The sequence below is a fragment of the Monodelphis domestica genome, chromosome 7, assembly GCF_027887165.1.
Source record: "Monodelphis domestica isolate mMonDom1 chromosome 7, mMonDom1.pri, whole genome shotgun sequence".
NCBI classification, from domain to species: domain Eukaryota; kingdom Metazoa; phylum Chordata; class Mammalia; order Didelphimorphia; family Didelphidae; genus Monodelphis; species Monodelphis domestica.
Window position 1 is genome coordinate 204,159,309 of NC_077233.1, and position 13,602 is coordinate 204,172,910.

Here is a 13,602-nt window from a genome sequence, read left to right on the forward strand (position 1 = left end):
AATAAATAGTGAGTAAATGAAGTCAATTAAAAAAAACTATTGTTTGTACTCATCAAAGTAGCATGCTTAAAAATAGAGTTTAATTACTGATTTTTAAAGAATAGACTTTGAGCAAATGATAAGAATTTGAATTCTCCTTTAAAAGAAAACTGGAGTCAAAAAACAGCTTGGCAGAAATTAAATATAGACCAATATCTCACAAAGCATACCAAGATAAACTCAAAATGGGTAAATGACTTAAGTAAAAACAATCACATTGAAGGAGCAAAGAAGAAATTACCTTTAAGATCCATGGATCAATAGAAAGTTTATAACACATCCAAAGATAAGAGAGGAAGATAGATGATAAAATGGTCAATTTCAATTATATAAATCAAAAAAATTTGTGCAAATAAACTTAAAATGGTTTAAATTAGAAGGAATAATAATAACTAAGAAAAATCTTCATAGCAAACTTCTCTGATGAAGGTCTTTTATTTAAGATATATAAGGAACTGGTCCAGATTTATGATTTTAAATAGAGGTTCCTAATAAACTGGTTAAAGTATACCAACAGGAAATTTCTAAAGGAAGGAATACTTCCTATGGACAATCATGTAAAAAAAAATTCCCCAGATCACTAATAATTAGAGAAAGGCAAATTAAATCTAAAGTTTTTCATTTCACTCATAAAATTGGCAAAGATAGAAAAAGAGGGGTATGGCAAATATTCAAAAGGCTACAGGAAAAACATGAACATTGATACACTGCTGATGGAGCTATGAATTGGTCCAAAAATTCTGGAAAGCAATTTGGAAGACTACCCAAAAGTCTTTGAACTATGTGCCTTTGACCTATCTATACCATTTTGATAAGCTATTCAATAAAAGGATCCAAGAAATAGGAAAAAGATCCATATTTACAAATAAATGCATTTATGTATATGTGGCTCAGTATGTATGTGTGAAACAACCCTACAGTGGGGGGATGGACTAAATAAATTTAATATATTAATATAATGAAATATTTTTATACTTTGAGAAATGAAATAATTTCAGAGGAAACTGGAAAAACCTTTTATGAAATGACAGAGACTTCATGAAGCACATAGTAAATAGAAGAACAATTTATGTAACAACAACGGCATAAAGAAAAATTACTTTGAAGGACCTTAAAATTCTAACATATGCAATGATAAACCATAACTCCAGAGGAAGAAAGGCAAAAGACAATACTTTCCTCCTTCCAAAGAGGTGAAGAAATTAAATTCAGAATGAGATATACATTTTTATATATTACCAATGTAAGAATTTGTTTTGTTTGACTATGCATATTTGTTATGAGTTTTCTTCTTATTTATTTTTATTGCACAATTGGGGGGATGGTTAGAGGGAGAATATAAAGTTCATAAAATCAATTTTTTAAAATTATAATAAAGAGAAAGAAACTAGAAGGGTCAGGGCATTGACAGAAAAACTACAGAGATACATAAAAAAAGAAACAAGAGGGTAGGACGAGCTAACATAATAAAAATGACAATCCTACCCAAACATTTACTTATTTAGTGCCATACCCATCAACTACCAAAAAACTTTTTTACTAAATTAGAAAAAAACATAACAAAGTTCATTAGGAAGAACAAAAGATCAAGGATATCCAGGGAAATAATGAAAAAAAAATGCGAAGGAAGGTGGCCTTGCAGTCCCAGATCTCACACAATACTATAAAGCAGTGGTCATCAAAACAATTTGGTACTGGCTAAGATACAGAAAGAAGGATCAGTGGAATAGACTTGGGGTAAGTGACCTCAGCAAGACAGTCTATGATAAGCCCAAAGATCCCAGCTTTTGGAACCAAAACCCACTATAAAAAAAAAAACTGCTGGGAAAATTAGAAGGCAATATGGGAAAGAATGGGGTTAGATCAACATCTCATACCCTACACCAAGATAAACTCAGAATATAAAGAAGGAAACTATAAGTAAATTAGGTGAACACAGAATTGTATACATGTCAGATCTTTGGGAAAGGAAAGATTTTAAAACCAAGCTAGAGCTAGAAAAAATCACAAAATGTAAAATAAATAATTTTGATTACATTAAATTAAAAAGCTTTTGTACAGACAAAACCAATGACAAAACCAATGCAATAAGAATGAGAAGGGAAGCAACAAATTGGGCAACAATCTTCATAACAAAAACCTCTGACAAAAGGTCTAATTACTCAAATTTATAAAGAGCTAAATCAATTGTACAAAAAAATCAAGCCATTCTCCAACTGATAAATGGGTAAGGGACATGAATAGGCAGTTTTCAGCCAAAGAAATCAAAACTATTAATAAGCACATGAAAAAGTGTTCTAAATCTCTTATAATCAGAGAGATGCAAATCAAAACAACTCTGAGGTATCACTTCACACCTAGCAGATTGGCTAATATGACAGCAATGGAAAGTAATGAATGCTGGAGGGGATGTGGCAAAGTTGGGACATTAATGCATTGCTGGTGGATTTGTGAATTGATTTACCTATTCTGGAGGGCAGTTTGGAACTATGCCCAAAAGGCACTAAAAGACTGTTTGCCCTTTGATGCAGCCATAGCACTGCTGTGTTTGTGCCCCAAAGAGATAATAAGGAAAAAGACTTGTACAAGAATATTCATAGCTGTGCTCTTTGTGGTGGCAAAAAAATTGGAAAATGAGGGGATGCCCTTCAATTGGGGAATGGCTGAACAAATTGTGGTATATGTTGGTGATGGAATACTATTGTGCTCAAAGGAATAATAAACTGGAGGAATTTCATGTGAACTGGAACAACCTCCAGGAAGTGATGCAGAGTAAAAGGAGCAGAACCAGGAGAACATTGTAGACAGAGACTGATACACTGTGGTACAATTGAATATAATGAGCATCCCCATTAGTGGCAATGCAGTGATCCTGAACAACTTGGAGGGATCTATAAGAAAGAACATTATCTACATCCAGAGGAAAAACTGTGGGAGTAGAAACACAGAAGAAAAACAACTGCTTGGTTTCATGGGTTGAGGGGATATGGTTGGGTATATAGACTCTAAATGAACATCCTAATGCAAACATCAACATGGAAATAGTTTCTGATCAAGGACACATGTAATACCCAGTAGAATTGTGTGTCTGCTACAGGAAGGGTGTGGGGAGGGAAGGGAGGGAAAGAATATGATTCTTGTAACCAAGGAATAAGGTTTTAAATTGACTAAAAAATTGTTTTTAATAAATTTTAGGTAATAAAAAAATCTGACTGGTTGGGCCTAGGATCATAACCTGGAACTTTGATTCAACAGTTACAAGCTCCCAAGATTGCTTTCCTAATACTTAGGAGAAATTTCACAAACAGTTTAGAGCCTGAGTTTTGTAACTTAAGGTTGCAGAGGTGAGAGAAACATAGACAATACAGGAAGGAAAGAATGAGATAATGTTAGAGGGGCTTAAGCACAAGTTCCCTGCCAGATGTTGGGAACAAATCTAGGTTCTCTTATGCAATGTATACACATACACACTTTGACTCTCTTTCTCTCTCTCTCTCTCTTTCTCATATATATATATATATATATATATATATATTATATTTTAAATATATATATATAAAATATATATATACATATATATTCCTTTTAAAATATAAATCTATCTATTAAGGGGTTAAATGTAATGAGGGTTCATATGGCCAATTCCAAACAATGAGCACATCATCTTTTCTACAGAATGCCCAAAGAAGTTGGCCAATGAATTTCATTTGAACAATTCTAGTGAAAAGCCCCTCGAAATGTGAATCTAAATATTAGTGTCTTCCCTCTCTTATTTAGTTCCATTTTACTTTTTATATATCTTGTTTCTGCTTGTGAACTCTATAGAATACTTAAAATGATCCCTTTGGGTATTTTTATCTGCCCTAATTTCCACTTAATTGAGCAATATGGATTAAAGAGTCTTGTTAAAAAAAAAATAAAAAAGAAACAAGGGAAAGTGAAAAATTTAAATCAACCTATATACGCTTCATGTATAGATAGGTTGCTGCTACCTTTGTTTTTATTTCTTATTCATAAACTCATTCAGAAAGCAGAGAAATTCTAATTAGAGGGGATGTAAAAAGAGTCAAAGGAATTTAGATAAAGGGATGAGGTTAAAAAAATTGACATTTCCAGGACTATAAATTGTTCTCCCCACTCATAAATTGTTCATTTTGCCACGTGGAAATACACAGAGTACTGTCTTTTAAGCAAGAAACTAGAGGCAGTGGAGGGCTAGGAACTATTCAGGTTGAAGTGAGCCCAGAAGTATCTTGAGGCTCATATCAGACAAAGGATATAAAACATTTTGAAAACCTTAAAGTGGTACACAAATATCAGATAGTTATTATCATTATTAGCTTAACAGTCACAAAGCTTCCAATCTGGTAATTGAATCTTTGAGCTTTCTACTGCACTCTTGCTGAAATCTAGCTATGATTTTAGAGCAATATAGAAGTGTGCTAGTCAATGTTTAAGAACCAGGATCTCAAAAAAACAAAAAAGGGATGTGAAGATATTTTAACTTTAATCTTTCTTAAATGTAAGTAATCATCGAAATAATAAATCATTCCCTGATGTAAAATGATTGCTTATTTATAGATGTTGCTTCTTTCTGAGGTGTGAAAGTTCACACTAAAATTTTCAGAGTAGCTTCTCAAGATGCTCTTAGAGGTAGTTTCACCACATTTTGGGGTGAATCATAAACAAGCAGATTCCACCTCTGGTGTAAGTCCTCCTGATTGGCCTAAGTAAGAAAGGTGATTATAAAACAGTATTATCACAAATGATTCACTATTAGTTTAAAAAAGACAAAGATGTGGTTTTTTTAGTCTTGACTTCCCCAGAGTGGGCATTGAAAGTGCAATGAGAAGACACTGGAAGCAGGTATAAATCTGGACTGTGAAGGAAGAAGAAATAAAAATTTGATCCTATTGATGGCAGAGGAATGCTCACATGATGGTGAGACTGGATTCTCCAGGAGGTGAAACAGTAAACAAGAGGTTTCAAATCAGATTCCATTTCCAAGTACTATATACTTCAGGAGCATTTCCTTTGGAAAGAGGGGCTCTGCTTCTCAGGACCACTTCCCATACAAGGGAATAATGAGCTTTGGCTCAGATCAGAAGGCTGGTGGATGAGGTGCTGGTCCTCCCTGAATACCCCCAAAACATCCTATCATATAGTACTGCCACAGCAAAGTAACATAAGTAATAAGAAACAGAAATAGGATTTGAACAGATTCTTTGACTCTACAACAGTGACTATTTTTTCCACTGTACCACATTACATCCATTGGTGAAAGTCTATGAAAAGATTTCTAAAGAAACAATGCAAGCAATGAACAATTATATCAAAACTTTTCCAAATCACTAAAAGAAATATATCTTAAAAACTCATGTTTTACTTCACGGAAATAAAATTGACAAAGATAATATGGCAGAAGTAATCAATATTGAAGATGCTATGGGAAGCCAGGAATAGTTATATCTTCTTAGAGGAATTTTGAGATGGCCCAACAGTTTTAGAAAACAATTTAGAATTATGCAAGAAAAAATCACTAAGCTATACCTACCATTGACATAATTATCTCACCAGCAAGCAAATATCCCAATCAGATCAATGACAGGGCAGGCCCAATCTGTGCAAAAATATTCATACCAACACTTTATTTGTAGAAGAAATCTAGTTGAAATAAGTTGAGGAGTGATTGAACAAACTGTTATATAATAATATAATGGGATTCTATAGAACATAGTAATAGTAGTCTCTTGGTAACTGAGGATGACTATTGTCTTTGTGTGTTTTTGTGCACAAAGACACCTGTGCATGAAGATTTAAGTGGAAAAGCCAATGCACAGAGACAGTCCCACTCTCTCGGCATTGGAAGCCTGGGTCCAGTGGCACGAAAAGTCATTACACCTGGAGACTTCCTCAGCTGCATTGGATGACCGTGTTGTCTTTTGTGCTCCAACACGCCCTAAGCACTCCACATCTAAGTTATTATAGAGCAACTTGAATGTTTTTACATATCAGTTTCTCTTCCTTAGAAAGTATCATGTAAACACTGATACAGTCTTATTCTCTTCTTTTTCTATATTAGGAAAAACAAAATTGTCCTTTTGACTACATTTATCATTACATTACCTTTGCAATGTGTTTTTTTTCCATTTCCATGATTACAATTCAGTTTCAATTGAGGGAACCAAGGAATCACCTTCCAATATTTGCTGACAATTAGAAAGGCAGTTTGATTTACCTATATTATGAAAACATTGCTTTAGCAAGAATTTCGGTCTTCTAACATTGTACTTTTCTTGTGGTTTACCACCATAATCCTCTTTAATCATCTTTGGGTCCATTTTTAGGGGACTTGTAATTTTCAGGAAACTAAAAAATAATCTTAACTGGATTTTTCCAGCCCTTTTTGGAAATTTTCTTAAACCTTCTACACTGCTTCAAATATATCCAATAAGCAAAATTTACCTAAGATGCTGACCTAAGATCCAAAACAATGGGCTAAGACCAATGCTTCAGTCAAGATTCATAAGTTAGATGGAGGATAGTGTATAGGGAACTCCCAGGTGAGAAACCTCTCTCTACCAATTCATATTCACAGTGCACTATAACTTATGACCCTCAACTTAGAGTCAAAGTATATTCACTTGGCAGAGGTGTCAAACAGAACAACACTCCTGAGTGCAGACCCCACCAGATTAAAATATAAATAGGAAATAGTTGACATGGATAGCATTACATTTTAAAACTAAATCAATATGCAGCCAGCAGAAATCCTTATGGCTGGATTAGAGACCCATTTTTCTGTTTGAGATTGAAACTACTGGACTAAGTCATTCTGGTTCTCTTAGATAAATCTGTAACCAACTGTGGCATAATAAAAATCTGTGTTGTTTTTTTTTTCTTCTCACTGACAATCAAGGAGATAGTGAAACTGTAGAGAACAGAAAGTAGACACAGGGCCCTATGCCATACCTTTCTCAGTTTTATCTTTATTGCATCATTTATGCCCATATTCAATATCCTACTTTTAACTTGATATCAAGAATTCATTGAGGATTCTCCAACTTCAAAATAATCCATGTGAACTATAGAATATTGCAACTAGAAAGCATTAGAATTTTTATGTCAAGCATGAATAGAAAACTAGTGACTGGAATCTATGATTTAGAGCAGGTAAACACAAACTGCAATCCATGGGCCACATCCAACCTACCATCTGTCTTTCTAAGGTCCCAAGCAAAGAATGGTTTTTTTTAAATATTTTAATGACTGGGGGAAAACATTAAAATTATATGAAATTCACATTTCAATGTCCATAGATAAAGTTTTATTGGAACATAATCAGGCCCATTTATTTGTATATTGTCTAGCTACTTCCATACTACATGTAATGACAACTCAAGTAGTTGTGACAGACACCATATATGGTTCTCACTGCTTTGCACTACTGCTCAAGCACACCATAGATCATGATGACACAGTTATAATTTGCAGTCATTTTGAGTGACTCTTATAACACCATAGTGAACTATATTGTTATTATTACTGCCAGTATATACCCATCATATCAAGATAAGAAACACAAACATTTATTATAATTTTTGGTATTCAAGGACAAGATTGAAAATTTTTCAAACAAGAGGAGCTGCCCTCAGTCACTATTATAAAATACTGAAAACTTTGGAAATTCGCTCTTGCTACAGATTTGAAAACACTTCTTAATGAATACAACCTAAAAGTATAAAGCAAATCAGTACTTAGATATGAAACATACTAGGGCAAAGTCGACAACTAATGTTGTTTGAGTCACAAGTAAAATTAAGCAGCTTTTACCCTTCCTGGGATATCAAAAATTAATAAAATAAGGGAGATCTCCATTCTCAAAAAAATTTTCAGAGATATCTTTTTCAAGGTAAAACTATAGTTCAACATTATTTGTCAGACCTGGATACATGTGCAAAAGAAATTTCCATATTTCTAAATTCATTTAACTAATCAATTTAGGAACTTCCATCAAACCTTCAATGGAAACATATTAATCTGCTAAAAGGCAAATATCAAGAGAAGAATATAATAGAATTCTATAAATGCTTTCCAAGCAGTGAACATACTACATTAAAAGTATATGGCTCATGCATGGATATTAGCATTTGAAGTACCTATCCATGTGAAAAGACATTTTCAAATATGAAATACAGAAGATCTCATTACAAATCAGCACTAACAGATGAACATTTGTATTTGATTTTGATTATAGGAAACACTAAACTTTAACTCCAATTAAATGAAATGCTATCACTCCCCACCAAAAAAAAAAATTCCATTCTTTTCAATAGTGGACCTGTATTGTAAAAAAAAGAAAGTACTGACTTTCATTATTATTATTGATTATCATCTTTTAGGTTTTTGTCGGTAAGAATTTGTGGAATTTTTTTCTATCATTATATAAATGCCTTAATTTTGCCTCTCAGACTATAAAACCCAAAATATTTATGAACTGTATCTTTATGGAAAAAATTTTCCAATACTTCACTTAAAGTCTGTAGAACGTAGATGATCCTGATTCTAAAAATAGTAAAGTCAAGCAAAAGCATACATAACTAAACTGGGTAGCACACAAGATACTTCATTGCCATTCATCCTTTCATTTTCTGTATTAGATTGAACAGGATTATGAATCTGGGAAACAACATGGAATCCATCTAGAATAGTTAAATTAAACTTTCTTTAATGACTCAGTACAAAATGTATCCCAGATCTGAGCCAATGTTCTTAAAAATCAATCAATAAAAAGTCCCAGATAAACCAAACAAGCAGGATCATGACCCATTTTTGGGGTTTTCTTGGCAATAATACTGGAATGGTTTCCCATTTCCTTCTCCAGTTCATTTTACAGAAGAGGAAACTGAGGCAAACAAGGTTAAGTGACTTGTCCAGAGTCAACAACTGGTAAGTGTCTCAGAGGTCAAATTTGAACTCAGGAAGAGGAAGCTTCCTGACTTCAGGTCCCAAACTCTATCCACTACACCACTTAGCTGCTGAGGTAGTGTTTTAATTCAGGTCTTTCTGGTTCCAACTCCATGTCTTCAACCACAGTGTCACTTTAGTTTGTTGATGTCCCTTCTAAAAATGGGACATGGAACTAAATGAAGTAATCTAGATATAATTTCACCAATATACAAAAGTTATACTATTAGAAGGTGTCTTAATAATAATTATTATTATATTTCTGCATAGCATTGAATCATAATTCTAGATCTAGGTAATGCCTCAGATATGAATTAGTCCAGCATTCTCATTTAATAATTGAGGAAACAGGACAAAGAAAGTTAGGTGATTTAACCAAGGTATCACAGGTAATAATCACAATTGGGTTTTAAATTAAGGTCTGCTGATTCCCAAACTAATTCTTGTTCCACTGTGCCATATTGGTTCTTTAAATACATGTAAATATTTTTTACATACAATATCTCAAGATAACCCTGCTAGGAAACTACTATGATACTCCCATTTTGCTGATGAAAAAACTGAAGTTTCCTAGCACAATTTTATTCATGCAGCATAAACTTTTGGGAGTTTCTTAGCAGCACTGGCACACTCATAGCTCATTAAAACATTCCCTCCATGAGACAATTTCTGCTACTATACACCCATTTTTAGGGGGAAAGTTTGGCCTTGGGATTTTAATTGATGCCACCACATAAGACTGATCATAGTTCTAAGTATTTAGTGGGCACTCAACAAACCTTAACAGTTGAATGTTGTTAACCCAGACACAAAATTAGGCAAACTTTAAGACTAACAATTGGAGGATATTTATAATATTAAAAGAAATTATACAGAAGACTTTTATTAAGTCTGAAAATGCAAACCATTGGTATAGTCTTTCAGGTGACACAAGGTAGGTCAGTGATGATTGTATTTTCAAAACAGGAAAATCTATATATTTTAAGTGGATTTGAAAAGAAAATTCTATCCACAAAATTCCCCTTATATGTTTTAAGACACTGGAAAGCATTAAACACTGAACTTTAATTCTTTATTCTCTTCTGTGTTTATTTGTATATAATTTTAACAATCACAAAACAAATTTGTTAGCTTTGGGGAACTACTCAACAGAGGAGCTCTTAAATTTTCAGAATGACTTACAATACCACAAAACCACACATTATAAAGCATGATCAATTTTCATTATGCCCCATAAAGCAAAAGAAATAATAATTTTAATAGTCTTGTTATGTATAATATATTTACCTAAAGTTTCCCAAAAACAAAATAACTAAAGAATTTTAATTATAAAGCCATTTCTATAAGGTTATAATTTTAAAAGCTTTGGCTTTTTTAGTGCTTAAAAGAGTTTTATAAATACACGACACCTAGTTCTTGAGCAAAGTAACATATTATTGAACATACCAAACAGTTCATCCATAATATACTTATGAGTATTTTTTAAACCATAATATATTTCTTGTGCATGCCTAGCCTATCATTTCTTTATGATTACAGACAAGACTAGTAATAAAAGAGAATGTGCTAATTCTTGAAATTATTTAGAACCCAAGGTGCCAGAAAGAATAAAGATTCAGAACCCTTAAGCTTATTTACTCAGTAATGAAAAAGAAAACAAAAATAATTTTTAAAAATAGCCAAAAAAAAATGCCTCTGACTTAACAGAGGTTTTTGGAATTACTAGCATTCCAGCTTTATCTGCTTCAGGCATATGATATTCAAAAAAGATACAGATACAACTTGTTTCTTGACTATTTTATATTCAGTAATTTTTAATGAAGCCACTAAATTAGGCATAATTTAGGGAAGCTTTAATGTAGTTATGATGAATATATTTTACTTGATTAAAATGATAAATTCATGCAGCCTTAAATATTGTCTTAAAAGATTAACTAATGTCATTTACAAATCTGGGGGAAAGGTATTTATAAGTGAATGACTATTGTGGAAGAAAAATTCTTTTTTTGTTCAATCTATTTCCTTAACTTAATCAATCAAGTTTGATAACTAATGTTTAAAATGCCTAAAAGAGTACATTGTCTATCAATAAAGGATAAACTTGTTTAGGAAAACAAAGACTGAGTTGGAAGTAGGGATTCAGAAACTCATCCAGTTATTTTCATGAACTAAAGAAAAGCACTTTGGAGACTCACCTGTCTCCTCTAAATTGTCATATCTAGATTTCACTTGGTGCTATGAAGGCATAGCACAAATAGTAACATAAATTAATTTTTATACTCATTCACTCACCAGAGTTGTGGAAGGCAAAATTTGGGTAATATCTATATCTACCCCAATAGGGAAGGGGCAAGAATAGGACACCTTAAGAAGGAATGGAATGAGTGAATGTATTCTTGTTTTCATCTCCCAATTTTTGATGAAGTTTTATGAGTGGCATTATTGACCAATGGTTCAAGAGAAAAACTTATTAATATTTTAGCTTTAATTCTAGAGAAAATTTACCCACAAAAACATTTTCTGCATTTATAATAAAGTTGCTTTATTATAATTAAAATTTAAGTACAATCTATACTACAACTTTCACTTGAGGATTCCAGAGTACTTTACCTGCACCCAAACATCATGAAATAGATAATGTGTTCAGCTAATAATTAATGTAAACAGTCAGTTTACCTTTCTCTCTTAACATACCTCATAAATGTAAGGCTCAATTAACACAGTCCTACCTTCTTCACTCAGTCTCTTTCAACTGAAATCATATATTGGTCTTCAACTTCTAGAACCCCATAATCAATAAGTTATTTATTTTCTATACTCTAAAGCCCATTTCTTTGGCAAAGAAAAACAAATCTCAAAATAAACTCTTAAAGGAAGCCTAAGAGATGAGGGAAAATGCTGAACGAAGGAGTGGCATATAAAATATTTTTCAGAGGTTTACAGTTGCTTTGAAAGAGTATTTTACTTGTAGTGAAAGTGGCTTTTCATATACAGTACCTACTATTACTACTAGATACTACTACTACTACTGCTGTTGATAATAATAATATTTTCGATTCCCTGCCAGAGATGCAGATGGAGAGTTGATTGAAAAGGGACCAGGAGAAGACTTGCCATAAATTAAAAACCAAAGGCAGGCTTTGTGGCTGGAAAAGAAGCACAAGATTTGGAGGCAGGTTAGACCAATAGAGTTCTTTTTTTCTGTCTAGCTCCACAGAGACCTGAAAAATAGTAGTTTTAATGTCTCTGCTTGGTCATCTGTCCTTCCACCTTTTCCCCAACCCTTTCTCAATAGATGAATCAGTAGGGAATTTCACCTTCGGAACTGCTGGACCCTCCATCTCTCCCCTCTTTTCCTCTGACTGGCTTTCTCAGACTCTGTAATTCTGTCTCTCTCCCTCTGTCTCCCTGAGTCTCCCTGGAGTGGTCCCAGCCAGGCTGAGGGCAGCAGGCTGGTGATAGGCGGTGGCGCTGACAGGAGGAGGAGCCTAGAACTCCGGGTCCAACCCGCCCTCTGCTATAAGCCTCTTTGCAGCTTTCTCTCTCCATCTCTTCTCCTCCTCCTCTCTCTCTCTTTCTCTTTCTCTCTCTCCCTCTCTCCCTCCCTCCCTGAGCGTCCCTGTAACTGAACAGTGAAAATTCACATTGTGGATCCGATAACAGGCGCAGATGTCATGTGAAAACGCACATGTTCTGCCATCCACACAGCCTTCCTTTCTTTCCTGCCCCCCCTCCTTTTTTGCTCCTTTCCCCTCTTCTTTGTAACTAACCAAACCACCACCAACTCCTCCTCCTTCTCCTCCTCCTCCTCAGTCCAAGTGATCACAAAAGAAATCTTCTGAACCGGTGGTGGCATTTTTTTTTTTAAACAAATACATTGGAGAGAAAGACAACAAAAACAAAACAAGCCCGGGCACCAATCAGGCAACATATTTTCACCCTTCCTGGGAAAAAAAATAACAACAACAAACAACAACAAAACCCCACCTGACCAAATAGTCACCACTACCACCATCATTATCATCATCACCATTATCATCAAAACCAGTTAAGACAGCAGAGGCCTCAATAGCCACACAGCAGCCAACACCAACAACCGGCAACAATAACAGCCTGGGAGGGATGGTTTTCTCGGCAGAACAGATCTTCGGCTGCAGCCTCCACTCGTGCTGAGAGGGGATTTTTGTGCTTTCCGAGGTGCGGGCTGGTAGCAGCTTCATGACTGCGCTGAGTGAGCTATCGGCAACACCATGCGAGGTAAGGGAAGGGAACTCATGGGGGGAGGCGAAGTGGGCAGGTCGGGAGGGAAAAAGCTCTGGAGAGATGGGTTCGCCTTTGAAGATGGGCTGGGGTTGGGGGAGGGAAGAGGTAGGGATGAGAGGCTCAGTGGAAGGTGAAGGAAAAGCTTAAGAACGGGAAATTTCACTGAGTTAATGTTAATAGGGAGGACTGAGTATGGCCTGGTTGGATAAAGTTTTGAAATCGTGTTGCTGCTGCTTGAGTTTTGTTTGGGTAGGCGAGGAGAGGCTTTTGTTTGATTGTTTGTTTATTTGGAACTTGGGGAAGAAGGACGTTCTTTACGAGAAACTGTATTTT

The 13,602-nt window shown here is 34.4% G+C and overlaps 1 protein-coding gene across 1 annotated transcript in view; it reads left to right on the top strand.

The window, feature by feature from the left end:
* The first annotated feature begins 12,376 nt into the window (after positions 1-12,376).
* Positions 12,377-13,602, top strand: part of RORB (RAR related orphan receptor B) — a 245,468-nt gene continuing 244,242 nt past the window's right edge. Inside the window, exon 1 of the mRNA XM_056806331.1 lies at positions 12,377-13,263. Within this exon, the coding sequence (XP_056662309.1) occupies positions 13,257-13,263 (7 nt within the window). The 5' untranslated portion in view covers positions 12,377-13,256. The remainder of the gene's footprint in view (positions 13,264-13,602) is intronic.